The following is a 26,300-nucleotide window of genomic DNA, read 5'->3' as shown; positions in this document are numbered from 1 at the left end:
TTGTTTGTTTGTTTGGGTTTTTTTTGAGGCCTGTGTTTTTGTTTGGTTTTTTGTTTGTTTTTTTAGCAGGCCTATTTTGTCAATAAAATGGAATTTCAACCATTCTCAAGTATTTTGGGCACTCAAAACCTGTGTGGGGGCAGGAACTGAGGGCTTTAGCAAGAAAGGGGAAGGTAGCTTTGTCAAGAGAATTTTATTTCTTACATTGCTAATTGGGACTAAAATGCTCATACTGCCCATATTGAGGGCCCTTGAGATCTGATGCAGTTTTGGAAGGTCCTGATGTGGAGTTTTGGTGCATTTTGATGAAGTAGGAGCAATAAATTTAAGTTCTTGGGCTGGGTCATCCTTCCTTTTCTGCAGCTGCCCACCTTCTGCTTTGTCTTCTTGCCTCTGTGCTTTTTGGAATTTTCATTGCCTCCCTGGTTTGTCCTTTTGGAAAGCACAAGTGTTCCAAAATAATATTTTAAGGTGTTTATTACAGAGAAAAGCGACAGGATTTGTGATGTTCTTGTTCCCCTTGTGCAGCTCCCCTTTGGCTTGGCAGGTTTTTTTGCAGTTCTCCAAGTCGGCAGCAGTGATTTGCTCACTCATCTTTTTTTAATCTTCCATGGTGATAAAATCCAGTGGTTCTCTCCTATGGAAGCTTGTTGACATTAGCAGGGAGCTCTCCCAGTTTGTTTCACACACCTAAACCCCCACGAGTCAGGGATAAGGCACTGATGGTTTCCCTTGACTCCTGAGAGTCTGGAGATGAGCTGGAGCCTCCTCATCCCCTTCAGCCTTCCCAAATCCACAGCAGCTCAAAGCAAACCATGAGAGCTGATAGTTTCCTCTTAGGACAGTGACATTTTACCCACTCTAAAGCTCCCCATTCCATTGCTGGGAAAACATTCCTCCCCACAGGAAGGCAGGAAAACATCCTAGACCAAGCTGTGGTCCCTTTGGAATGCCCCAGCCATGGGCAGCTCTTGCAGGCAGCGTTCCCAAATGGAATCTGCTGCTTGTCCTGTCCCCATCTCAAGTTCTTGTCACCTGGGTGTGGCACAGAAAGGTTTTCTTGAAGTGGGACTTCAGGCCATGGGACAGGAGCTGCATGACCACAGTGTCTTCTCTGGAATGCCAAAGGTTAACCCAATTTCACTCTGAGCCTTTGGTTTTCCTTCCCCTGCCAGTGAGTGTGGGAGGCAGCTCATACCTGTACCAAAATACTGATTATTTTCCATGTGTTCTCATGCAGGTACACACAGGGTTTATTCACAGCTGAATTGCAAAGGGATGTGTTAGATAAAACTGGAGAAGGTTTCCTAATTCCTGGCTCGGAGGTCTTTTTTTGGGCTATTGAGGCAAAAGCAATATATTTCATAGAGATAGACTGGAAAACACAAGTTTGCTTTGTGATTGTTTTTAGGTGGGTGCTGGGAAAGCTTGGCTGGTTTCTGGAGTCAGTGAGGGTCTCATTTGGAATAGGAAATTGCCTCCAATTTCTTTATTCTCCAGATGAAGACATCAAATTAAACAGCCTTCTCCTCCTGCATGGGAGGGGAAGCAGTGGCTGGCAGGACCCTGAGAGGCTTGTTCAAAAACAACATGCTCAGGTGTAACCTTGCAGCTGTTACCTCCTGTGGCCTCAGGGACTGGTTGGAGCACCAGGAATCTCAGTGCTGCTCCATTTCCATGGAACTGGAGCATCCTGTGCAGCACAGGCATTCGGCTGGTTTGTGTGGTTCTGCAGGGGTTAAATCAGCATCCACCCTGGATCTGTAACAGAAACATCACTGTCTGTTTGCTTATAGCTGACCAGACCTTTATGGAAGGAACAAAATGAGAAATGATTTTAAATACAGAAAAATGGAGCCTTATTTCTGTTCTTTGGTGTGGAATTGTCAGTGAGGCAGGAGCCAGGTGCAGCCCAAAGAGGTTAATTTCTGTGATAAACCTGCCTTTCTTCAAGGAATCAACCCCTGCCCCGAGTAGTTTTTAATTAATTTCATAATAAATGGCTCTGTGGTTTATTTCTGCCTAGACTATGCTACTGAAAAAATGGTGTGTTTGAGGAATAAAGAGAGATTTTCCCTGAGCAGGGCTGTCCCCACTGCCTCTGGCTGCTGCAGTTGCTGACATGAAGTGTGATGTGCAGCAGGAAATCACATGTTTCAGAGCCAGCAAATTTTCTTATTTACCTGGGTGGAGGAGTTACTGCAGATGGTGGCTGGCAGCTGCAGTGGGTGACATGCAATGTGACAAACCCAGGGCTTTTCCTGTGGGGAAGGAATGTGTTGCTGTGGAAGGGAAATGGCTTAACCAGGTTGGGAAAGCCTTTGCTCTAACTGGAGTGAGTTTGAGCTCTGTGGTGATGAGGGAGCACCTGCTGCTGGGAGCAGATCTGTGCAGAATGGGAATTTTTGGGATTCTTTATACAATTTCCTCAAGTCCCTAGTTTTTGTCATGTTGGACTGTCAGCCTCCCGAGAATCAATCAGACCTTTGGTCTCGTGTTGTATTTGCAGGGAAGCCCTGGCGATGGGAGGAATGATGAGTCTGACTCCATGTTCTCAGAAGGCTAATTTATTATTTTATGATACTATATTGTACTAAAGTATACTAAACTATACTATACTAAAGAATACAGAAAGGATACTTACAGAATGGTAAAAAGAGAATAATGAAAACTGGTGACACTTTTCAGAGAACTGATTGGCCATTGAGTGAAAACAACTCACAGCAGAATCCAATGGAACAATCACCTGTGGGTAAACAATCTCCAAACACATTCCACATGAGCACAACACAGGAGAAGCAACTGAGATAAGAATTGTTTTCCTTTTCTCTGAGGCTGCTCAGCTTCTGAGGAGAATGATTCTGGGCTAAGGGATTTTTCAGAGGATGTGAATGCCACAGTCTCGCGTTCCCGAAGCCGTGGCATGAAATTGTGTGCAGCAGAGCATGAAATGTCATTATGCTGATGTTGGGAATGTTCTCCTCTTCCACAGATGCCTTTGTAAACAGCCAGGAATGGACACTGAGCCGATCTGTACCCGAGCTGAAAGTGGTGAGTTCCTGTTTGCTCCTGTCTTGGGACGTCCTGGAGATGCCACACACGAGTGGGGATCTCTCGTGCTTCACTCCAGCTGCTGTTGGGGGAAAATGTGGAAAACAGTTCTAATGAGTAAAGAATTTGTCCTCTTCATACCTATTATAGACTCACAGAAGGGTTTGGAGTGGGAGGGACCTCAAAGCTCATCTCATTCCACCCCCTGCCATGGGCAGGGACACCTTCCACTCTCCCAGGCTGCTCCAAGCCCCCTCCAACCTGACCCGAACACCTCCAGGGCTGGGGTTACCTTTATGAAGATGATGTATATTCAATACTCATTTTACTCATACTTCAAAGGTCTCTCAGTATTTTATTGCTGTTTGAATTGTTCTGCTCCGTGAACCAGCTTCCAAGGGGGATCTTCTCAGCAGGGAAGTCTTCTGAGGGCAGTGGAAGTTAGCAGCTGACATGTAAAGCTCATTTTATCTCCCCATAATAAGTTTCCATTATTTCAAGGACCAAATGTCTGTTCTCCCTCTCTTTAAAGAATTTAAAGCTTTTCCAAAATCTGAGTTGACAATAATGTTTTGTGGAGGTGAGAGATTCTGCAAGGCCACACTTAACAGGATAAATGCACTTAGAGAGGCATTTTAATGGGAGTAGCATCCTCTCAACTACAGTTCTGTGGCTGCTTTGATTTTAGCAGTGCTCAAGGTGAGTACAAGAAAAATCTTGCAGTCAGTGGATGTAATTCCCTGGTGCAGGAGGGGTCACCAGCTTTTGTTAAACGGATGGTGTCTTTTGGAAGCCCCCAAATACCTCACACAGTGAAAAACGTGGAATTCAGGACTGGAAGGTGTTGTTTGGATAGGAGTCCAGCACTTTTAGCTGGCTTATCCTGGGTTTCCTTGCACATCTCTTCTCTGAGCCCTCCTGATTCACAGCACCCATCCAGAAAATTGGGAACTGTAGGTGAGAGCAGAGCTGCAGGCACTCCGTGTTGTGATTCAGAGCACAAACCATTGCTGAGCACCAGGTGATGGTCTCAGGTTGCATTTTTCTCTTGTGCCAGCCTGGCTGCATCATGTGAGTGCCTACCTTGGGTGTCCTGCCCCTGAAGCAGGGCTGGGAAAACAAATTTCAGCTGCAGAGAATTGATTTGCAGTGGTCAGCGTGCCACGAGAGCTGTCCAAGGGGAAAAGCACAACTGCTGCTGTTACAAAAATAATAATTTGATTATAGCACTGCAAATGGTGGAAGCCAGCAGCACCAGCTGTGCCTGTGGACTTGTGTTCCAGGAGGAAGGGTAAATTAGGAAGCCCAGCTGAAATCTGCTCTGCCTTTCCTGCACATCTGCCCTTGGGGAGGGCTTGGGGCCCTGAGTCACCTCTGTCATTCCCTCACTTCAGCCTCATCCCGGGTGCTCCTGGGGCTCAGGAACATAAGGGCCACGTTAAAGGGAGAGGTTGTCCTCCTGTATGGCCTGGGAGGTCCTTAAATTGATTGTTGTTATTTATTTTTGATTTATTTCTGGAGCGGCTGTTGTTGTACGCCTTGGGCTCTGCAGAATTTTAAAGGGAACAGAAACTGGCTCTGGGAGAGCAGAGAAAGCCCCCAGGGCTGCAATAAAGGAAGGAGGTATTTCTCACTGTGCCTTTGAGGAAAGAACACCAGGTTTTGCCTCCTTTCTTTAGCAGCACGAGGCTCGGTTTCCTTCCAGTGCTCAGAAGGACATTCCAGGCCACCTTGGAGGGGTTTGGAGCAACCTGGGATGGGAGGAGGGACCAGGGAGAGGTCCCTGCCCATGGCAGGGGGAGGAATGGGATGAGCTTTGAGGTCCCTTCCAGCCCAAACCAGCCTGGGATTGTATAATGGTTCCTGCTGATCCAGTACTTGGGTTTTACTTAAGGATTTTGATGCTTTTATTGTGGCCAAGAGCATGGTGATACCACTGCCTTTGGTGTTCCTGGCTCCTGTTTGTTCAAATATTAAATGAGGATGGTTAGGCAGAATAAACACGAGAGATTCCTGGATAAAATCACCAAATTTATTGCAAAAAAATATGCAAAGTGCAGTCAGGCTCCTCTCCTGGACAGCTTTAAAATGCCAAGTGCCACCAATACAGTTTATGATTTTTCCCAACAGGCTTTAGGAGGCGTGGGCAAAGTGGCTTGGGTTTGTTTTACAGCATGTCTGGCACATGGAAATAAATGATTCAGTGTTGCACAAGTCAGAACTGAAAAGAGCAGTGAGTTGTAGCTGAATTTTCTCCTCCCTGAACTGGGTTAGGGTGGTATTTTTGTTCCCTAACATGCTTGTCATAACTTGGTGCATTTCAGACATATCCATAAATAAATGGGGATGACTGGGATTGTTTGTGTATAAAGCAGGGGAGAGAGGAATATGACTGCTGTAAAAACAGGCTGGCATTTTTGTCATGCTGTGGGGGATCAGCCTTAAAGCAAATATTAATGCTGACAAAGAGAGAAACTGTATCAGAAGTCAGATTTTTTTTTCCCCCAGTGTAGAATTTATTGCTCCTACTTTGTAGGAATGTGTCAGAGAACCTGAAGTGCTGTCAAATGGTGTAACCTGGTGTGACCTTTGGGATATTAAAAAAAATTAATATATAAAATTGTGTTCTTGACTCTTTTGATGGCTTTCAAATATTGGGGTCTCTGGATAGAATAAGACATCCCAGCCATGAGATGTTGTGTCTGACTGGACCCCCAGGTTGATGCTTTTCTGTTCTCCCTGGCAGTTACAGTTTTGGCATGAGTGTAATAGAAAATAAAATTAATTTCCATCCACGCAAGGCTAATCACTTTAAGTGAAAGCTTCTCTGGAAAATTGTTGTCTTGGCCAAATGTGTAGACCATTAAAAATACAGTTCAGCTTTCACACACTAAAATAACTATTTTTCAGTGGTGAATCCTGAGCGGGGGGGACTTTGTACATTGTTGTAGGCAAAAAGAAGTGGGAAGGAATTTCTCCTTGGGAATGTTTGTGTGGAAGGGGAGATGGTGTCACTTTGATGAGAAGAGGTGCCAAGACCAAGCTGTTTACTCACAGGGCTCCCCCAGCTCTCAGTGGGTTTGTGGTGTGGGTGGGAGCAGACAAATGTACTGCAGCTCATGGGCATGCAGTGGAGGGAAAAGTCATTAATTGGAGAGGTTGCTTCATGTTCTGGGGGTGAGGGAAAAGTCATTAGTTGGAGAGGTTGCCTCATGTCCTGGGGGTGAGCGACACGTGTTGGAGATGTCGTTTTGTTCCTGTGACTCATCCCAGAATCCCTCCCTGCCCTGCTGCCCACGCTGTGGGATCAGCCCAAGGCAGGGGGGAGTTTGGGGTGCCAGCACGCGTGGCTGGGTCCCATCCAGCCATTTTTGATAAGGAGGGTGGTGTCCTGCCAGCTGGGGTTCAGGAGATGGGGCAGAGAATGTGCTGCTCCTTGCTGCTGCCGCGGCCCCTTTGGCAATCCCGGGCGGATCAGCAGAGTTCATCCTCTCTCCAGGGACCTTCTGTTCTGAACCTCTGGTGAGGGTCAAGTAAACAGGAGAGAGCAGAGCAGGCTGGGCTTGCTCCAAAGGGGGGAAGAAGTTTCCATCCCCTCCCTCCCCCAAGAAGGGAGCACAGTGTCCTCAGCTCTGTGCGCCCCTTCACAGCCACAAACCCCAAATCTCCTCAAGTCCTTTGGCATCTGAGCACCTCCAGGAGGAAAACTCTGTGAGGTTGGGCTGAAATATTTCCCTGGGAGGGCGGGGAGGACCTGGCAGTGTCCAAGGCCAGGCTGGGCAAGGCTTGGAGCACCTTGGAGTGGTGGAACAAGATGATCTCTCAGGTCCTTCCCACCCCGAAGCACTCTGCCCTTTATTTGATCCCGTGGCATATTTTGCTTGGGATGTTGCTCTGCGTGAAGATTTTGCTTGAAGATGCTGCTTTTTACAGGGCTGGATTGCAGCTGAGTGTTTTGTTGCTTGTGTTCCTTTCCGTGGCAGGGGATCGTGGGTAACCTGGCCAGTGGGAAGTCGGCGCTGGTGCACCGCTACCTGACCGGCACCTATGTCCAGGAGGAATCCCCTGAAGGTAGGTGCCTCCACAGCTCCCACTCCTCCTTTCCCCCCACAAACTACATCCTTGCTCATTTTGGATTACGCAGAAATGAATTGGCAAAAAAAAAAAATCCCGTGTGCTGCTTCAAAATGCATTTTGCTTTAACATTCTCCAGGCCGGGCTAAGTATGTACAATGTAATTGTGGATTTTCCATAACTTCTTTAAATACTTGGGCCCCCAGTGTGTGTGTCCATATGGGAATTAGTCCTGATGGAGAGGAGCTGACTGCTCTCAGTAGTGCTGCTGCTTTCACTTGGGCTGTAGAAAGCCACAATTAGTCTGTAGTGGTGGATTTCTGTACAATCAGGATGTTGGGAGAATAAAAATCTTCACTAGCCTAAACTTAAAGGTGTAACTTGCTTATTGTTTAATATGTTAAATATTTGGTCTTTTTTAAAAAAATGTTCTTATGGCATAGAAAATTAATTTGTACCCTGTAGTGTTTAACATTAATCCAAGTTTATAGCTTGAAATCAAAAATTATCACAGTACCTTATTAAGGTTTATCTTACACTAAATACTTTTTTGATTATTTTTCTTTATCTGTTCTCCTTATGAACTTTTAAATCCAACTCTGAGACACTGAATTTCTGGTTCCTTCTTTTCCTTACTGGCTGTTCCCTTCTTTGCAGATATGGATGCAGGTAACTATACATTGTCTTCATGGCAGCTCTGGTTTTGAAGGGCCAGATGGTGGTTTCTGTACTAGAGCGTTTTCCCCCTTGTTTTGTGTATCATTTTGAGTTGTTCCCTTTTGATTTCAAGTCTTTAGTGCATCTCACTGTTGTTGTCTCTTGCTGTAGTCGTCTCTTCAGCAGTAGTTTGTAGTTTCATGCATCTCTGATAACATTTGTTTCTAATTAACTCTTACCACAGGAAGCTGGTTTAGCTTGGTAGTTGACATTTTAACAGCCTGGAATTGCAGTTAAAATGGGAGGAGAGGGGAAGGGAGGGATGGACAAGGCTTTTCCTGTGGAATTGCATTAACACTGAGGCCCTGCAGTTTGTAAGTTTGCCCTGAATGCTTTTGCTGGTTTGTAGCTGGAGCTGACAGTAATAATTGATGGTAGCAATTGAGCCTGTGCACAGAAGTGTGTGTGGATCATGCTTCTGGATGCTGAGAGTGAGAAATGCTGACAGAGGGTGCAGTGGCACCGAGTGCAGCAAATCTTCAGCAAAAATCCCTGTCTTGACAGAGCTCTTCCCTCACTTCATGAACAGAGCATATTTGGTTTTGTTTTGGTTTTTTTTTTTTCCCCTTGGAAGATTCAAATCTCCTGACTGTTGACAGGGCTAGCCCTCCTCTCCTCCTAAAGGATGAATATTTTAGGTGACATTCCTTGGGATTGTTGCCATCTGTCCTCTTTGTCTTGAAGGATTTTTATTTACAGTGCTGGGGTGACGTTGTGACTGTTTTTCCTGCAAGGATTAGATGACAAAAGCAGTGTCAAATCATTTCTGTGCACATAAGTGTGGCTGACAAGCCTCACTAATGACACTGTTGCATTTCATTAACAGGAGGAAAACTGGAATAATTAAGAGCTCTGATTCGCCCTGTGAGGGATCAGGTCAAGGTTTCCAATCAAGTCAGCATTAAAGGAAATCCAACCCGTATAAATTACCCTCAGTAAACATCTGCAGTGGGGATTTGGTAGGGTTTTACCTCTCTGTCAGAGAATCACAGAGTGATTTTGGGTGAGAAGGGCCTTTAAAGCTCACCCTGTTCCACCCCTGCCAGGGGCAGGGACACCTTCCACTATCCCAGGGTGCTCCAAGCCCCCTCCAACCTGGTCCTGAGCACTTATAGGTCCCTCAAAGAAGTCCCTAGAAAAGTGTAATCCCTCCTGTTGGAGGCCCTTGTGGATCCTCCCCTCTCTCCTTTTCTGAGGGACTATAAATGTGTCAGATTGTTAAATTGGATAAAGACGAGGATTCATGTCAGATGTGAAGGTGTCAGCTGGTTGATCAGCTAAGGAAAACCCGAGTTTACTGGCTTGGAATGGCTTCCTAGCAGCTAAATTTAACAGGCATCATAAAATCAGTGCCTAATGGGTGAGGTGATGGATATTTGCTTCACGTGAAAGTGGTGATTAGGGCCAGGGACTGCAATTTCTGCTCGCCTCTGCCTTCTAAATGGCTGCAATTACCAGGAAACCTGCCCTGCATCAGCCCAGTGCCACATCTCCTGCAGGCCTCGGGGGCTCCACATCCCAGGAAATGAATTTTGGCTGTGTAAAGATGGCTGCAGGTTTCCTTTGGCTCTCGAAGTGAGAGATCTCTCTCTCTGCCCATCACCACCTCCCCAGCAGGAGGAGGAACCCTGCGCTTCACCGAGGAGTTTTCTCTCACTGCCTGCCCCAGTTTTTGTTGCTGCTCAGAACTTTTCAGTCCCTCACGTGTTTGCAACTTGCAAACCTTTGTTTTCTCAAAGAATAAGTTTTTATTACGAAGAAAAACGGCCTTGAGAGTCTTCCTTTGCATATTTAGCATACACTCAGCTGTGCTGCTGAGTGACACATTTTTAATCAGATGTAAGAAAAGCAGCAATATGTTACCCTGTTGTAAGGGGGGAATTTCAGTACTCTGGGACTTTTCAGTTTTTTTCTGTGATGATACAAGAAGGAATTTGTTATAGATATATGTTTTAATATTGGTTTTTCACAAATATTGAAATGGATTTTATATGTGTGATGTTAAAGCAACTTTGTTATGAAGATACAGTTTTTATTTCTGTTGTTAATTAAGCTTAGCCATAGTAGTGAAATAGCTGATATAAGTGTGCTTGTGTTAAAATAATTACTTAGAGAAGATAACATCTAATAAACATATGAAGAAGACACCTACTACAAATATGCCAGCTATCAACACTCAGTGTCTGAAGACAGTGTAGACCAAAACCCAAAAACTGGAGGTAATAAGAACAGATTAAAACTATAACCAAAGAACAAACATACTCTAAAAAGACAGACCCAAAAAGATTTACTAAACAGTTCTTAGGACATGTAAACTGATTTAAATGAAACTTTACCATGCATAAGAGTCCATGAATATACAACAAGCTGATATAAAAGAAAAAGTATTTAAAGAATATCCCCAAAGATAACAGTGTGCTCTTAGCTGTAATAACCTCTACTCTATAATCCTTATCTCCTATTACCCTTTATTAGACTTTTTAAATTTTCACAAAAGAGTGAATGTGTTTTCACAGAAATGGTGGGAGATAAGGAATCCTAGGGATTTGTGGTCTTCTAAGGACCTTCTAAGCAATTGGAATAAAATCTGCTGCTGGTGGTTGCTTTACCTGCTGAAACAACACGTGAGGTGTGGGAAATGTTGTGGCTTTGTTTCCCCCATCTAGAATTGAATTCTGCCTGTAGGAGCCAAGTGAGATGTGTGGTGTACGTGGAATTTGAGACTGAATTCTTTGCAGACCAAGGTGAAGTGAAGTTTACAGGAGCAGTGAGTGGCAGCAGGATTCTGTTACTTGTTTGGGTTTTGTTTCCAAAAAGCCACAGGGGTGTGAAACATGACTTAAGGGCTTTTCCACATCTCTGGCATGTCTGTGAATATTTTAAGTTATGTCATGATTATTTCAGGACTTTGTTTTCCAGTGAGTCTAATAAAACAAAACAAGAAAAAAAACCAAAAAAGACAAACTGTGGTCCAGGGTGAGATGACAAAAAATGAATTTTTTTCTCTACGTACTCTGGGACCTATTTAAGAGTTATTTATTCATTTCATGTGGAGTAATTATTTTTAGTGTTTTAAAAAGTATAAAAGCCACCCACCATCCTGACTTGAGGCAGCAAGTGGCTGTTGCAGTTAGTGGAGGTTTCATCTCTCTGTAGAATTTTTTTCTCTACGTACTCTGGGACCTATTTAAGAGTTATTTATTCATTTCATGTGGAGTAATTATTTTTAGTGTTTGACTTGAGGCAGCAAGTGGCTGTTGCAGTCAGTGGAGGTTTCATCTCTCTCTGTGAAGGAACTTACTGCAGGAAAATTTCATTTTTAGTGTAAAAGATAAAGAATAAAGCCTTTAATATATTTTTCAGAAAGCTGTGATCATTTACTCTCTTTCCAAATTTGACCTAAAAATATTTTTATGGTGTAGCAGCCTTCACCACATAACTTTTTTCAGTACCACAGTGAACAGTGTGTCCCTTGAGTGGCAGGAATGGTCGTGTTTAATATTAAAACACTAAATGAAGTGTCACCCTCAGCCTTCCCTTTGAAGCATGTCATGAAAATAAGTTGCCAGCCTGTAACAAAAGCAGGCATTGATGATCTTCATGCCTTTTCCAACCTAAAGGATACTGATTCTGTGTAGAAATTCCATCTTGAGGGATGGGTGTCCATGTTTTTCACTTTATCTCGAGTGACTATTCCTGTCTGATGCTTCCTCAGCAAAGGGTAATTATGCAAGGAGGATTGAGGAAGAGTGCTTTAAAATTTCAGCTGCTTTTGTTCACATCCTCTTAAGAGATTTTCTCCTGGTCACACACAGGCCCTTACACAATATGTATGCAGAAAGTTCAGGCATAATCTGTGAACTGGGGTGACCTGCCAGGTGTCTTCATTCAGCTCTGAGCCTGGCCTGGATCCAAGAGTGTGGACCTGCTTCACCTGGGAAAAAAAAGCAAAGGGATAAAAACAGGGATAAAACCACTGTCCCTTGCCTGGATGTGTCCAAGGCCAGCTTGGAGCAGCCTGGGATGGTGGAAGGAGTGGGATGGGATGGGCTTTACAGGCCCTTCCAACCCAAACACTCTGGGGTCTTTCTTTGCTTGCTGGGAGATTTAACCCTGGGCTGGGGTCACAGTTTGTGTTTTGGGTTGAATAGAGCATGGGGGCTGCAGCAGAACTGCACAATTTGTCTCCTTCTCCCCATGGTTCATGCAGTTCTGCCTGCTGTGAACAATCAGGTTCCTGAGGCTGCCAGTCCCTTTACAGAAGCCACTTGCTATTTTTATCAGGTTAATATTGTTCAGATACGTAGGAAGGCCATATTTACTAACCACCCAGATTTGATCTTTGATGAATAAAGGGAGGATGTGTCCCAGACTAATCTGTGAGCTGTGTTCTCAGTGAGCAGCTGGCTGAAATGTAAATGAAGAGCAGAGAAATGTGTCCTGTGAGGATGCACTTGGTGCTCTCCTTGCAGTCATTCGTGCCTTTTCCTTCAGGAGTTTTTGGAATGCCAGAAAATCACCATGATGCATGTAAGAATTTACACAGGGAGGCTTTGCAAGAATCCCAACTTGAGTTCAAAAAAGCCACATTACCCTTAAACCATGTAGTGGTTCTTGGGCTGGAAACTAGAGGAAGCTGAAATGTTCTGTGTTGGTTTCAAATCCTTGGTGCAGATTCCACGAGCCCCCTCAGCACTTTGGGGCAGATGAAGGTTTTTTTTAGCCTGTAAACCCACAGGCAGACTCTGCCTCGTGTTCAGAACACAGTGATGACTTGGGACATGTGTTTCAAAATTACCTCTTTCCAGTTCTTTGTCTTTTTGCTGTAATAGCACTGAGTGATTGTTTTTATTTGGCATTTCACGCTGACACCCAGATATAAACCAACACTTGTCTCTTTTTTGATCCCTTTAAAGCACTGCTGCAGAGGGTTCTCCTGGGCTTTTGGAGCCTTTCAGGCTCAGCATAAAAGAGGGTGTTTATGCATTCTGCCCTCTCCCCTCTGGAGCCCTTCCCTCTCCTCGCCCTCCTGGGACTGCCTGTGTGGGTTAGAGGAAAAAAAAATTCCTTTTGAAACACTCTCTGTTCCAGCTGTCAGCTTGGGGACTGCTTAAAGTGTCACACAAATAAGGAGCTCTGTTAATTAAAGGAAAAACTCAAGTATCTGCTCTTTAGGAGGTGCTGAGGAAGCAGATTGCCAGAAAAGCTTCACTTTTAGGCTGAGTTCCCTGAAGGCCTTTAAGGTGTTCTCTTTGACACCTTGCACCTTGAATGGCCAGGGATTTTTGGGAAATCATGTTTCTAGCATCTGTGTCCTTCTCATAACGGGCTCCTCTGAAGGTTGTGTCTCAGGGAAAAACTGTAAAGCAGATTTATCACTTCTGTTACAACTTTAGGCTCTTCAGGAGTAAAAGTAACTTCTCCCAATAGTGAGTGATGCTGCAAGAGGAAATGGCCTCGGGTTGTGTCCAGGGGAGGTTTAGGTTGGATATTAAGGAAAAGTTTTTCACCAAAAGGGTTGTCAAGCAGTGGTGGAATCACTGGAAGTGTTCAGAAACCTCACGTGGATGTGGCACTGGGGACAGGGGTTGGTGGTGGCCCTGGCAGTGCTGGGTGGCGTCAGACCAGGTGATGTAGGAGGGCTTTTCCAGCCCAAACTCTTCTGGCATTCCATGGTTTTGAGTCTCCAGTGCTCCCTGTTGCTGTTGCTTTTGAAGCCAGTTTGGAGTGGCTCCTGCTGGACCTGCCTTTTGCTTTATTTCTCAAATATTTCTCAAATACTCCTTTTGGATGGATTTCTAAATCACTGCTTCCCTCTTGATCTCAAAGCCAGGTTTAATATTTTTCTTTGAGCATGTTCCTTGTTCATCTTGTATTTGATTTCTTACTGTGAGCTTTTTTTTTCCCTCCCCTTCACTGAATCTGTTGTTGTTATGGGAAGTTGTATAGAAAAGAAATATTCACAGTATTTTGAATTCTCAACAGACCCCTCAATCTGCTGCCACAGCAGGCTGTTTGTACCCATTTTAGGGAGGGCAGATCATGGTGTAGTCACTGCTCAGTCCAGTTTTAACTTCAGTTGCTATTTGTGATGTAAAACTGCAGTGAAAGGACAGGCATTAGAGAAGCTGGCTAGGTGCAAAAAGCATAGGGGTGTTTGAAAAGGCAGGAGGGGTAAGAAAAGGCCTGAGATCTGTGCACCAGTGCTGATATTTTGGGCTGTCTTTGCGAGCTGTTTAGGGTTTGTCAGTGCACATTAGGATTTTGCAGTTATGTTGGAAGCTGGTGAGGTCAAGCAGAAATTTTGAGCAGTTGAATTTTGTGTTAGATTGAAAGCTGGGATGGGTTTGTCTGGAAGATTAAATGCCTGAGAAGCCAACTTAGAAGGAGCTGGAGCAAAAAAAAATGATGATATTTTAAATCATGGGGCAGGCTTTGTAAGGAACTCTGTTTGGAAAGTGGTGTTTTGGGCTGTAAATGTTTAAAACTGGAAAAGACTGGTGGTGGAAAAGGTAGGAGTGTGCTAAAATGGCATCACATCCTGCCTGAAGGAGCTGACTCGCTGTTTTTTTTTGTCTCTGACTGCTTTGATAAAAATAAGCTTTTAAAATTAGACTTGTGTATATACAATTAGGGGGTGTGAGGTGTAAGCAACTCTCTGCACCTGCTGTCAGTAAAATAAACCAAGAGAAGGAAATACAAAAAAAAAAAAAAAAGATGAAAAATGAGCTGTTGGTAGAAATGGGAGCAGTGATTGAATTGTAGGTCCTTGTCAGCTTGTGGCTGCAGGAGGCTCCTGATATTGGGGAGCTGGGTGGGTGTGAGGGCTCTGGGTGGGTTTCAGAGGAGGGGGCTCCCCACAAATTCCTGGGGGCTGTTTTTCCTCCCCTTTCATCTGTCAGAAATGCATCTAGGAGAACATACAACATGTTCAGCTTTCACTTGCTCAGTTTTGGGCTGTAAATGTTTAAAACTGGAAAAGACTGGTGGTGGAGAAAGGTAGGAGTGTGCTAAAGTGGTATCACACCCTGCCTGAAGGAGCTGACTCACTGGGGTTGTGTGTGTTGATGTGCAGTGGGTGTCTGGTAAAGATGGGTTCCTGCTTCGTGTTGGACTGAGGGGTGTCTGAACCCCAGGGTTATCCCTAGAGCTGGGGTGTAGTGCTTTGTATGTCTGCTGCCACTTGATATTCTTTACCTGGGACCATAATAATTAATAACTGGAAAGATGGGAAGAGTATTTCCCTTGCCCTAAAACGGGATCAGCAGTTTATTTCTTGGTAAGAACTCACACCTCTTCTCCCTTCCTAGTCTGTTCTCCTAAATGACCAGGGTTCACATGTTTATTTTTCTGACTGTGTGCTCTGTAGGCAGATTTTGGTCCTTATCTGCCATGGGATGCTCTCTCCAGATCAGCAGAGACCGAGGCTGGCGTGGTGACACAGGCTGGGACAATCTGTCCCCTTCTCTGCAGGAATTCCCAGCTGCTTTTCTCTCTTGTGCCACAGGTTCCTGCCATCCTGCCCCATCTTTCCACAGCTGGTTTGTCCCCACTTTTGTCCCTGTGATGCTGCTTTTATTTTCCCCTCTATTTCTCGAACTCGTTACGGTCATGTTGAAGTACAATCCAATTTTCTACCATAATTGCAGTCCCTCCTGCTTCATTATCTAGAAACTAAATAGCCTGTTACTTCCATCGTCTAGGTTATTAATAAAGTGGGTGCGGGAGGGTTGAAACTGCTGCAGAAAGTTGGATTACTATCGTGCTGCTTCTTTCAGATGAGTCATTTGGTGGGGACAGAGTGTGCTCTACCTCTCCGTCTGCACTCACATTACAGTGGTTTTTTTAAGGCTGGCCCTCTGTAATTGGCTTAGCTCAGTCTGCACTGGCTGTCAGGAGCTTTGCAGTGAAAGTAGAACATGCTCTGCTCTGCTCCTGAGTCCTGTCTCTGGGTAATGAGGGAAACTTAATTGCTCTGGTTTGTTCCCATTTATCTTGGTGGTTAATCAATCACCTTCCTCTCCTTCTGCTTGAGATAAAACATTGGATCTAGCTCAGCCTGTTTATCATGGAATCCCAGCATGGTTTGGCTTGGGAGGGACCTTTAAGCTCATCCCATTCCACCCCTGCCATGGGCAGGGACACCTTCCACTATCTCAGATAGTGCTCAGAACTGCTCCAAATCCCATCCAGCCTGGCCTTGGGCACTTCCAGGGATCCAGGGGCAGCCAGAGCTGCTCTGGACACCCTGTGCCAGGGCCTGCCCACCCTCACAGTTTCTTCCCACTGTCCCATCCAACCCTGGAGATTCTATGCAGCTTGAGGTAATTTTTGTATATTTTTGAAGTGTAAGCTTTTTTCCCTAAACATTTAAAAACCTAAAATTCCATTGATCTCCCTTCAAATCACTGCCAGGTTTTGGGAATCCATTACATCTGTTCTTCTGGAGAGGCACTGCAAATACATCAGTGGGAGCATCTCAGAATTCAGTTGTTAAATGTCATTGCAGCTGCTGCTAAAATTCCAGCAGTGAACCCTCTTTCCATGGAGTTGTAAGGTCATGTATTAGTGCTTCCTTGCCAGTTTTTAGGTGCAGATCAGATTATGAGATGCAATATTGCACTTATATATGGTGCCTGTGGGGATACCTTGCTGTAATTGGGTATGGCCTGATACTTCCAGGAGACCTCTCCATGTATTTCCTGGACTATATCCTAAACCTGTTGAGAGAAGCAGATAGTGGGGGTTGAACAGCTCAATCTAGGCTGCTTTTGTTGGCTTTTGGGGTTTGTTTTACCCAGGTAGCCTGTTGGGAAGGGGGTCCAGGGCTCCTTTTGCAGCTTCAGTCTCGTGTGCCAGCGATGGTTCCTTGGTCTTTGACCCTCAACCCAGCTCAGCTGCTCACGGTTTTTAAACTGTTGTTTAGCACAGTGGTTATATTCAGGAAATGCCCAAAATCACAGAATCATGGAATATCTTGAGCTGGAAGGATCAATGATCCAACACAGACGCCCCAACAGTCCCACCCTGTGCATCCCTGAGAGCTTTGTCCAAACACTCCTGGAGCTTTGGCACGATTGAGGCTGTGGGAGCCTGGGCAGTGCCCCAGCACCTTCTGAGGGAAGCCCTTTTCCTTTTTTTTATCAATTTATTTTATGGAAATGCTGCGAAAACCATTTTAAATTAGTTTATTTAAATGAAAAATGTGAGTAGCAAACCAGAAGACCAGTATCTGGCCATCTGTTCGAACAGAGAATTTTTGAACGTGTTTCCCTGAAGAGGAGCCAGGTTCTTGGCACTGAGGGGGGAAAAAAAAAGGAGAGAACGTGCATGTGTGAGACAACTGGCTGCTGTTGTCAAAATGCACATGTCACTGGGAATATAAAATACAGGCTTTTAGAGCTGCCTCAGTCCTCCCTTCTGTCTTGCTCTGCCACAGTAGACGTTCAGCTGCTGCCTGCGCTTGTCGTGCGGCCAGCCCCCCGAATTTATCCTTCTCATATGGCTAAATAACTTCATCCCCGTGGCAATTTGCTTGAATAAAGAGCCTGGTGAGCGCAGTGGAGCCTGGGGATGCAGCAGCAGAATCAGCGGCTGCTCCGGTGAGCAATTACGCGCTGGAACGGCGAGAGGAGGGGGTGGCCAGGCTGTCAGAGCCTGGATTAAAGCCTTCATCCCTGGAATTCCCCATGTAATACCCTGCTTTTGTAACAGAGAGCACCTCTGATTACAAATGTGTGCAGTGTTGAAGTTTAATACTGATTTTTGCTGGTTAATTTCTGCGCCGGCGCCGATCCCGCGCGCTCGCCTGCGGAGGGTCGTGCATGACAATGAGTCAGGAAGCTGTGGCTGATCCCACCTATTCCAGTTCGTGCTGGGTCTTCAGCCAGGGTTGTGAATTGCTGATGCACAGAATTTATTTAGCTTTGTGTTGATCAAAGCTGTTCATGTGGGGCATTTTACAGCAGGAGTGTGGCCAGATGCACCTGGGAGAGCTGGGGTGGTTTGCGGGCTGCTTACGAGTTTGGGCACAGGGAGCAGCATTTGTCACCTCTATAAATTCTGTGCTCATCTGACAGTGAATGGGCACTGTTCTAGCCCTGGAAAACTGGGAATAGCTGCCTTGAAGTGCCTGCGGTGCCCCATCCTTTGGCCACCAGTTGTCCCCTCCCCGTGGCCTCCCCTGGCAGGTACATCTGGGAGCTGAGGAGCTCCTCATTAAAAAGCTGCATGTGTCATAATCCTGATGGGAGCAGAGCAAAGGCAGCCACCTCCCCTGGGAGTGCTGCTGTGGGTTTTGAGCTCCTTCTTTACATTATGAAGGTCATTTCTTTGTTCTCAGTGCCGTTGGTGTAGACCGCAATTCCTGGCTCTGTCACATACGCAGATATTTAGGAAAATAGGAGATATTTTGTAGCCCTGGGAGTGTTTGGCTTCATCATGGGTTGCTGTAGTCCACTATTTGCACTGGCTGATCTCTGTAATTCCTCTTTGCTGTGGTGCTTTACAAACTCTTAGATGTATTTAAAAAAAAATAATGAAAGTGGTGCTGTCCAAGCTGAACCACCCCAAAATCACTGCCCTTGCCCAAACTGCTCATGGCTCTCATCAAGGCTCATCAAATCAGGGGCAGAAGCAGTTTATTGTTTGCCTTAATCCTACAACCACAGATACCTGCAGGGTACAGCCTTTCTCTTTACATTCTTCACTGTTTGTGCTTTTGTTTGTGTAAATTCTTGATATTGAGGTAGGTTTTCTTAATCTCTGCCCTGTGCAGCACCTAATTTTTTGCTCTGCTCATGATAAGAGCTCCTTAATGGTGTAGAAGCACACGTTATTAGGGATGAGTCCTGCTGTGAGCTGAGATTTGCATAAAATAATTCTTACTCGAGGGATGAGTGTGAGTTTGCTGTTCCATTTCTGAGCCTTCAGATTTGTTTTGAAATATTTAGTACAGCTTGGAAATGCAGGGCATTCTTTGAAACAGTTTGGTTGGAGGGGTGTTAAATTCAAACTGTTTGTCATGAAATACTTAAATCCAAACAAAAATCAAGGATTGTGAGGATGTGCCTATTCCAGCTAATGAGCACATCCTGCGTTTAAGGGTGAAGAAGGCACTTGAGCAGATTTGAGCTGACTGTGGCTGTTGGCTGCAGCAGGGTGACAGCCCTGGGTGAAGTGGGACAGCCTGTCAGGATCTGAATTTAATGCTGGAAATACCAATAATTGCACTGAGCTCCACGCCCAGTGTTTTTGGGGAAGGCAAGGAGCAGGTCCCCAAGGTGATCATTTAGTGTGGACTCACACAGGAGAAGAGCTGCTGGCTAACTTGCACTGTATTTATTAAATTTAATACCCTTTTCCAAGCTGCTCTCAGCAGTCAAATCATGAAGAGTAAATCTCGTAGGGCTCACGTTTGTGAGCTGGGTATGTACACTCAAATATTTTTTATTTTATTTTTCAATTCTCTACTTCAGCTTTTTAATCCACCCTGTCTGTACCTGCTTTGTGCCTCTGAGGACTGTTCGAAGGTGCAGTGAGACTGGCAAGGCATCCTGTTGACCATGGGAATAATGAGTTGGCTCCTGAACTCATTTGGTGTGTGGTATTTTGTAATTAGCTAGGGGAACTTGCAGTGTTTAAAAAAAAAAAAAGGAAATAGGAAAAGGCAATTAGGCAGAACTTTCCCTCTCTGATCAGGCATATAGTGTATTTCCATTGTTACTTACAGCTTTAAAACCCCTCTCTGGAGGGCTCTGTATTAAGTAATTCATCTTAGTTAACACTTCATTGGGAATCGCGTGCAATTAATCGACAGCGTATAGAAATAATGGTCTGATTAATAGAAATCCAGTTCCTGAGAGCTGAGACTGTTTCCTTTACAAGTTCTGCACTTGTTTGGGATTGTTCTTTCCAGGTTCAGTAATGATATGTATCTATCTGCCACTTGATCTGCGAGGGCAGGATTGAAATCCACTTTGTGAGCGAGATAATGAAAATCCATACGTGGCTCTTCTGCTCCTTCTGTGCCATTAAACAACCAGAAATGTGATAGTCCTCACTGTTGCATGTTTAATACTGCTAATAGGATAAAGAAGATTTATAAAGAAAAGATTTAAAAAAACCCAAACAAAAAACTCCAGCACAAACCCACAAAACCTCTTGTTCTTACATATTTTATTAAACTCAAAATGTGTTTAAACACGCTCAAATGCTGCACAGAGCTGAGCTGTGGAGCAATCTTGGTTTGAAGGCTGCTGTTGTGGTTGGGTTGGAGGGGAATGGTGGGTCTGAGCCAGCGAGGGGTTCCCCTAAGGCAGCAATTTTTGTGCAGATTTTTGTGTTTTGAGGATCAGCATTAGCCTGGGAGTGCTGACATACTTGCTCAGGGAGCTTGTTTGGAGAGCAGGGCAGAGCTGTTGGCTCTCTACCATTGCTTTTCGTGGAATGACACATTTTGAAGCTGGGAAATAGGGTTCAAATCGGAACTAATTCCAGTTTTTAAAAATAGGCCAAAGAGAGAAGTTTGGGGTGTGTAAATGGATGTGTTTTATCTCAGCATGGTAAGCTCAGCTGTGAGGGTGGGTGATGCTAAGCTGGAGGCCCTGGGGGGCTTTGGGGCTTAGGTGAGGGAGATAAGAGTGGGTTTGCTCCAGGAGAGGAGCCTAAATGCCTCCCCAGTGCTTAGGCCAAGCTTGCTAATCCTGGCTTAGGCTCCGTCACACCAGAAGCCCTAAATGGGATTTGTCATTTCTCAGAGAGGCAGCAGAGTGCCCAAAATACGCTTTTAGCCCCAAAAGAAGCAATCCCAACCCTGCCCTGGGGTGGTGGCTGAGTCCCTGTGGGCCAGGGGACAGGAGGTGACAGAGCAGCTGCTGGGCTTGGAGCCTCCTTGGTGGTGCCAGGCACCCCTTGCTCTGCATTCCCTGGAAATCCAGGACCAGGAGCAGGATGTGGTGGGAGGTTATGGCTGCACTCTCTTTATCCAGGTGTCCAGAGCAGGTGTGGGATTCATCCCAAGCCAGCAGCACAGGCTTCTCTGCTAGGTTAGTGTCTCCAGAGGTAGCACCATCGTAGCTTTTTTGTCTAACATGTGTGTGGTGCCTTCCCCTAACTGTGGTGTGTGAGTGCAGAGCTCTCATTCCCATAACATCCCACTCTTGTGTGCTCTGAGAACTGGGCTTCCCTTGAGGAAATGCTGGATGCCACAAGAAACTAGTTCTGGTGACGAGACACGGCGTTTTTTGTGCACAACTTTGCCTTTCTTAGAGACTCTTCTCTGACAATTGTTTAAAACAAAGGTGGCACATACAGGGTTTTAACTGTATGTATCAACCTAGGGACACCTAATGTGGGTTGTAATGAAATTCCTGGCTTTTCCCCTCTATATATATATATAAAATATATATATATATATATATATATATATATACACATAAATAAGGCAAGTACATGCCTTAAGTTTAAGTAATTCTCATGTATGTGCATATAAACTTCAGTAACATTCCAGTTGTTGGTTAATTTGAGAACACCTTTGTTTTCCACAAGCGAAGCCTTTTTCTGGTGTGTGTTTTGTACCTTTGCTGTCTGTAACCAGCTGCTTTGTGTGGCAGGTGGGAGATTCAAGAAGGAGATAGTGGTTGATGGACAGAGCTACCTGCTGCTGATCAGAGATGAAGGAGGCCCTCCAGAGGCACAGGTGAGCCCAAAGCCTCGCTTCCCTTGTTTTTCAAAACTTCCTTTCAAAGAGCTGGCTCTGCTTTGTTCTGCCTTGGCTTCTTCTCATCTTCCTGCCAGGAGAATTCCAGCGTCACCCTCAGGTGAAAAAGATTTTGTCCAGCAAATGGTTGGGATTTCAGTTGTGATGGATGGATGAGTGTGTGTAGCAAATATTTGGGATTCTGACTGAGACTGTGCAAGTCAGGATATACAGCTCATTTATACTCAGTTCCCGAGCACTGTGCTGCCTCTGGTGACACATCAGGATTTCAGAGAAGCACAGAATGGTTTTTGGTGGGTGGGGACCATAAAGCTCATCTCACTCCCACCCCCTGCCGTGGGCAGAGACACTTCCTCTATCCCGGGTGGCTCCAAGCCTCCATGTCCAGCCTGGCTGTGGACACTTGCAGGGATCTGGGCACCCTGTGGCAGGGCCTCCCCACCCTCACAGGGAGGAATTCTTTCCTACCATCCCATTCAGCCATGTCCTGTGGTGGTGGGAAGCCATTCCCTGTGTCCTGCCCTGCTTCAGCCCTTGTTCCAAGTCCCTCTGGAAGGGGCTCTGAGGTTTCCCTGGAGCTTTCTCTTCTCCAGGTTGAACACCCCCGGCTCTCCCAGCCTGTCCAAGCCACTGGCTGTGGAGAAGACACTTGAGGGTTTGAGTGCTTGACCCTTACTCTGTTTTGAGCAAGATTTGCTCATGTGCTGCTTAAATCACCTCAGACCCAGCTGTGCTTTCTGCAGGCAGCATCCTTGTCTTGGGCATCCTCCTCCTCTACCTCTCCTCACCTGGGCACTGGCAGGATTTCCTCTCTTGGCTGCTGCTGGCCTTGCTTTGCCCGGCTCTTCCGGGAGGGATCAGCTTCCAAACAAGCAATAATTTAGCACCAGGAGCTGCCAAACAGCTGAGGGGGAGCAGTGCCAGCAGCAGCAGCTTGGCTTTCAATGCAGCACCACAGCTCCAGGAGGGTGAGAGCGTGGGGGAAGGTGCCAGGACAAAGGGGAAGAGAAAGGACGTGGAGGAAATGGAGGCTGAGAGAGACATCCTGGAAGGAAGTCACAGGACAGAATAAAGCGCTGGCACATCTGCAGCCCTGTCAGCAGGAGCAACAAGGAAGGCTCTGTCTGGGGCTGGGAGGGATTTGGCTGAATTACCCCCTGGTTTGCAGCCTCTGATGCTTAGAGAGCATTCACTCATCTAGAGTGTAAATAGTGGAGGTGTAAAGGTGCATGCAGCAATCTGAGATGGTTTTGTGCCTGGGTTTGCAGAGCTCACAGGAGCTGCCTGCAGGCTGATGAACAGCACGGGGTGTGCCCCTGGGATGTGCCAGGTACATTTGGGGCTTTGACTGCTGCTGTCCAGTGGAAGGTGTCCCTGCCTATGGCAGGGGGTTGGTATGAGGTGAACTTTAAGGTCCTTCCAACCCAAACCATTCTGAGATTCTGTGGTGGCTGAGCTTTGTTCTCCATCCTCATGATTTGCTGAAGAGGTCCGAGGTGTCAGTGCTGTCTCACCTTTCAGCACGAGGCTTTCCTGTAAATTCCCTTTGGAGTTTTTGGGTATAATTTCAAGTTACATGTCTATTAAAATCTTTGATCTGTTCAGTTAATTCCTGCAATGAAAAGTTTGGTTGTGTGTTCATTAGGATTGAATTCCAGCTGCAGTAAGTAAGGAGCTGACATGTGGAGTGCCTGGCACTGGGTCATGGGTATTCCCCAGGTTACTGTCCCCTTCTTTTTGGCAGGAAGAGAGAAAAAACAAACTTCCCTGAAGACTCTTTTTGTGGGTCTATGATCTCTCCTTTTTTGCCTAAGATAAAATGGTCCAAAGATGAAAATAATTCAATTTCCTGTTGTAAAACCAAATTAACCTGGTGACTGACCTACAATGGGCTGCTGCATGTAACTTTTTAATTTTAAAACTTTTTTTACAATTTGGTTTTGGCATGCCTTGAACTAACAGCTCTGCTCACTCACAGTAATAAGTCTGAGAATGGATTTCTACATCAGCAGCTGATTTGTCCTTGTTTCAAGCCATTTCCTGCACAGTACTCTGGATGAGACATCCAGGGTTTCCAGACCTTGTGTTTCCCAAAATTCCTCTGGTTTTCTGTACTACAGGTCTGATATCCATGAAGATTAAGCTGCATTTCAATACCAAAAGAGAAATAAGGAATTGTTGGAAATGTTTTGTGTCTGCAGGAGCTGCACAGTGTAAATCTGTGGAGTGTTTTAAAATAATCTTTATTAGAAGGCTGCTGTACGCACTGCTCAAACATTCAGAGGGTTTAGACAGACTCTTGGCTTCCAAATGGGTGCCTTAAGGACATTGCAGTTGTTGGCAAGAGCCCTTGGCATGATGCTGCTGAGTCCAGTCAACAAAAACCATTTTATAATGAGACCCTAGCCCACATCTCCCAAATAATGATGCTGTCTCCAGTCCCTGTGGTTGCATCTTCTGGTTTGAACAGTTTAACAGTGTGGTGGTTGACCTTATTCTGGCAGTGACTCTGCTATGTGTTAACCAGTCCTCTCCTTCCCCTCTGGAAGATTGTCCTCCTGACTGTCTTGAAAACCTCAAAGCAATTTTTTGTCTATTTTTACACCATAACAGCCCAGGCAGTGTTTGTTTTCAATACAATCATCATGAATATGCAGAGCCTTTTCCCAGTGAACCTCTGTGTTCAGCGTGTCCCCTGGCACGTTGTAGTAATAATGCAACAAAGCATGAAAATCCCCTTGGCAGAAGCTTGTTTCCATTGCTCTAAATTTGGGTAGGAATGGAGTCACTTAGGGAAAAATAAAGGCAGCGAGGTAAGCTGGAGTTTTTTCTTGATGTCCTGTTCACGTTCACTGTTAAGTTAAATGTCTTAATTCACTTGTGAGCTAAAAGCTTCTCACTTGCATGGTCACTGAGGAGCACCTTGGCTTGGCCTGTGCACCTGCATGTCTCTCAGCAGGTTCCTGATGCCAAGAGAGAGCAGTTTGCTCTTCTACTGAGAGCAGAACGAGGCACTTGGTGCTGCTGGCTCAGCTGAGAGTGTCTGTATGGTGAAGAATTGGAAGTCTCAAATTAACGGGATTAAGATGTGAGGATTCCTAGCACTGCCTGTCCTGGCATAGCAGCAGCAGCAGCATGCATGCATGCAAATGGCAGCGTGGGGGCTCAGTCAGCACTGCAGATGAGGGCTGCTCATTTCAAATGCGCAGACCCAGCAGCCTCAGCCTGCTGTTTTCTGGGAACCAAACCCATGTGCACTGACAGACGTTGGATACACACCCCAGTGAAGAAGGAGTGCTCTTGTGGGGAAATCTATCCCAGATCCCCATGGCTTGCAGGGTGATGAGATTCATCATTTTAGCAGATTATCCTAACCTTGCTTAGGCCTTGGTTGTGTGTGAGTTTTTCTGGTGTGTATTTCCCTTGCAGGAAGGTAAGAACGTTTCTCTCTTGGTTTTCCTTCCTTCCCCCTCCTCGCTGCTCTTCTCACAGTCGGCCTTTTCCATTTTTATCCTGCAGTTTGCCATGTGGGTGGATGCTGTTATCTTTGTGTTCAGCTTGGAGGATGAAGTCAGCTTCCAGACTGTTTACCACTACTACAGCCGCATGGCCAACTATCGCAACACTAGTGAAATCCCCATGGTCCTGGTGGGCACCCAGGGTAAGTGCAGCCCTCATCCCAGCTGGAATGGTCTCAGCTGGACCATGTTGACTCCTCCAGGCTGGCAAAGCCATGTCCTGTCCTTTCCCCTTTGCTACAGGGCTGTGGCATTGCAAGGACAGTATCTGAGGTGAGAGAAAATGTCCTGGCAGCTCGCTTGGAGAGGGAGTGTAGCACTTCAGCAGTGAAGAAAGAAGGGGTGTTTAGGTCAGATATGCACAAGAAATTCTTCCCTGTGGGGATGGGGAGACCCTGCACAGCTGTGGCTGCTCCTGGATGCCTGGAAGTGTCCAAGGCCAGGTTGGACAGGACTTGGAGCAACCTGGGACAGTGCACGGTGTCCCTGCCCATGGAAGTGGGTGGAACACAATGAGCTTTAAGATCCCTTCCAACTCAGACTATTCCAGGATTCTATGACTTGAAAGGAAGTTTTAAATAATACTTCCAGTGCATGCTGGTTGTGGTGGTTTTCTTGCCCAGCAGGGAGATGCCCTTGTTGAATTTGAGCAGGTAAATCAGTTGTGTAGGGAAGTTCTGCAGCTAGATCAGTTTCCATGTGCTTGGCACTGGAAGGGTTTAACACCCTGGCATTGCTGAGAGGCAAAAGGATGAGAGGTGGGAAACCTCCAGCAGCATGGTGGGAAGCAGAGGTGAACCCTGGCCTCAGGCTGTGCCTCTGGGAGACCTCTGTAAACCAAGTAGAAATGCAGCTTTTTACCACCTGAGCCTGCCTCTCCCCCCAGTTTTTCCTTCTTTGGCATTTGAGTGTTTTTTTGAATATTCTCTGCCTTGTTGTGCCAGCATATCCCGGTAATATTTCACCAGTGTCCCATACTGTGATGGGTTTGCTGCATTGGTGGAGCTGAGGCTGTTCTGTTCCTGACCATGGAATTATTAAGGTTGGGAAAAAAACGTTTTAAATCATCAAATCCAGCTGTTCCCTCAGCACTTCCAACACCAGCACAGCCGTGTCCCCAGGTGCCACACCCACACAACCTTTACATCCTTCCAGGGATGGGGACTCACTCCAGCACTGCCCTGGGCTGCTGTGCCAGGGGTGGACATCCCTTTGGGCAC

At 45.8% G+C, this 26,300-nt stretch overlaps 1 protein-coding gene across 10 annotated transcripts in view; it reads left to right on the top strand.

Moving 5' to 3' along the window:
* AGAP1 (ArfGAP with GTPase domain, ankyrin repeat and PH domain 1) overlaps window positions 1–26,300 on the top strand; it is a 308,565-nt gene that overhangs the window by 91,801 nt on the left and 190,464 nt on the right. For 6 of the 10 annotated variants that reach the window (XM_039703605.1, XM_039703602.1, XM_039703601.1 and 3 more), the window contains exons 2-6: window positions 2,993–3,051; window positions 7,035–7,122; window positions 7,783–7,794; window positions 21,456–21,541; window positions 25,082–25,223. In XM_039703605.1, coding sequence (XP_039559539.1) covers window positions 2,993–3,051; window positions 7,035–7,122; window positions 7,783–7,794; window positions 21,456–21,541; window positions 25,082–25,223 — 387 coding nt within the window. The remainder of the gene's footprint in view (window positions 1–2,992; window positions 3,052–7,034; window positions 7,123–7,782; window positions 7,795–21,455; window positions 21,542–25,081; window positions 25,224–26,300) is intronic. The other 4 variants (XM_039703608.1, XM_039703607.1, XM_039703606.1 and 1 more) reach the window with 1 other exon arrangement.

This window comes from Passer montanus, unplaced genomic scaffold (assembly GCF_014805655.1).
Source record: "Passer montanus isolate IOZ18808 unplaced genomic scaffold, ASM1480565v1 scaffold165, whole genome shotgun sequence".
Taxonomy (NCBI): Eukaryota; Metazoa; Chordata; class Aves; order Passeriformes; family Passeridae; genus Passer; species Passer montanus.
This window is presented reverse-complemented; position numbering and strand designations above follow the sequence as displayed.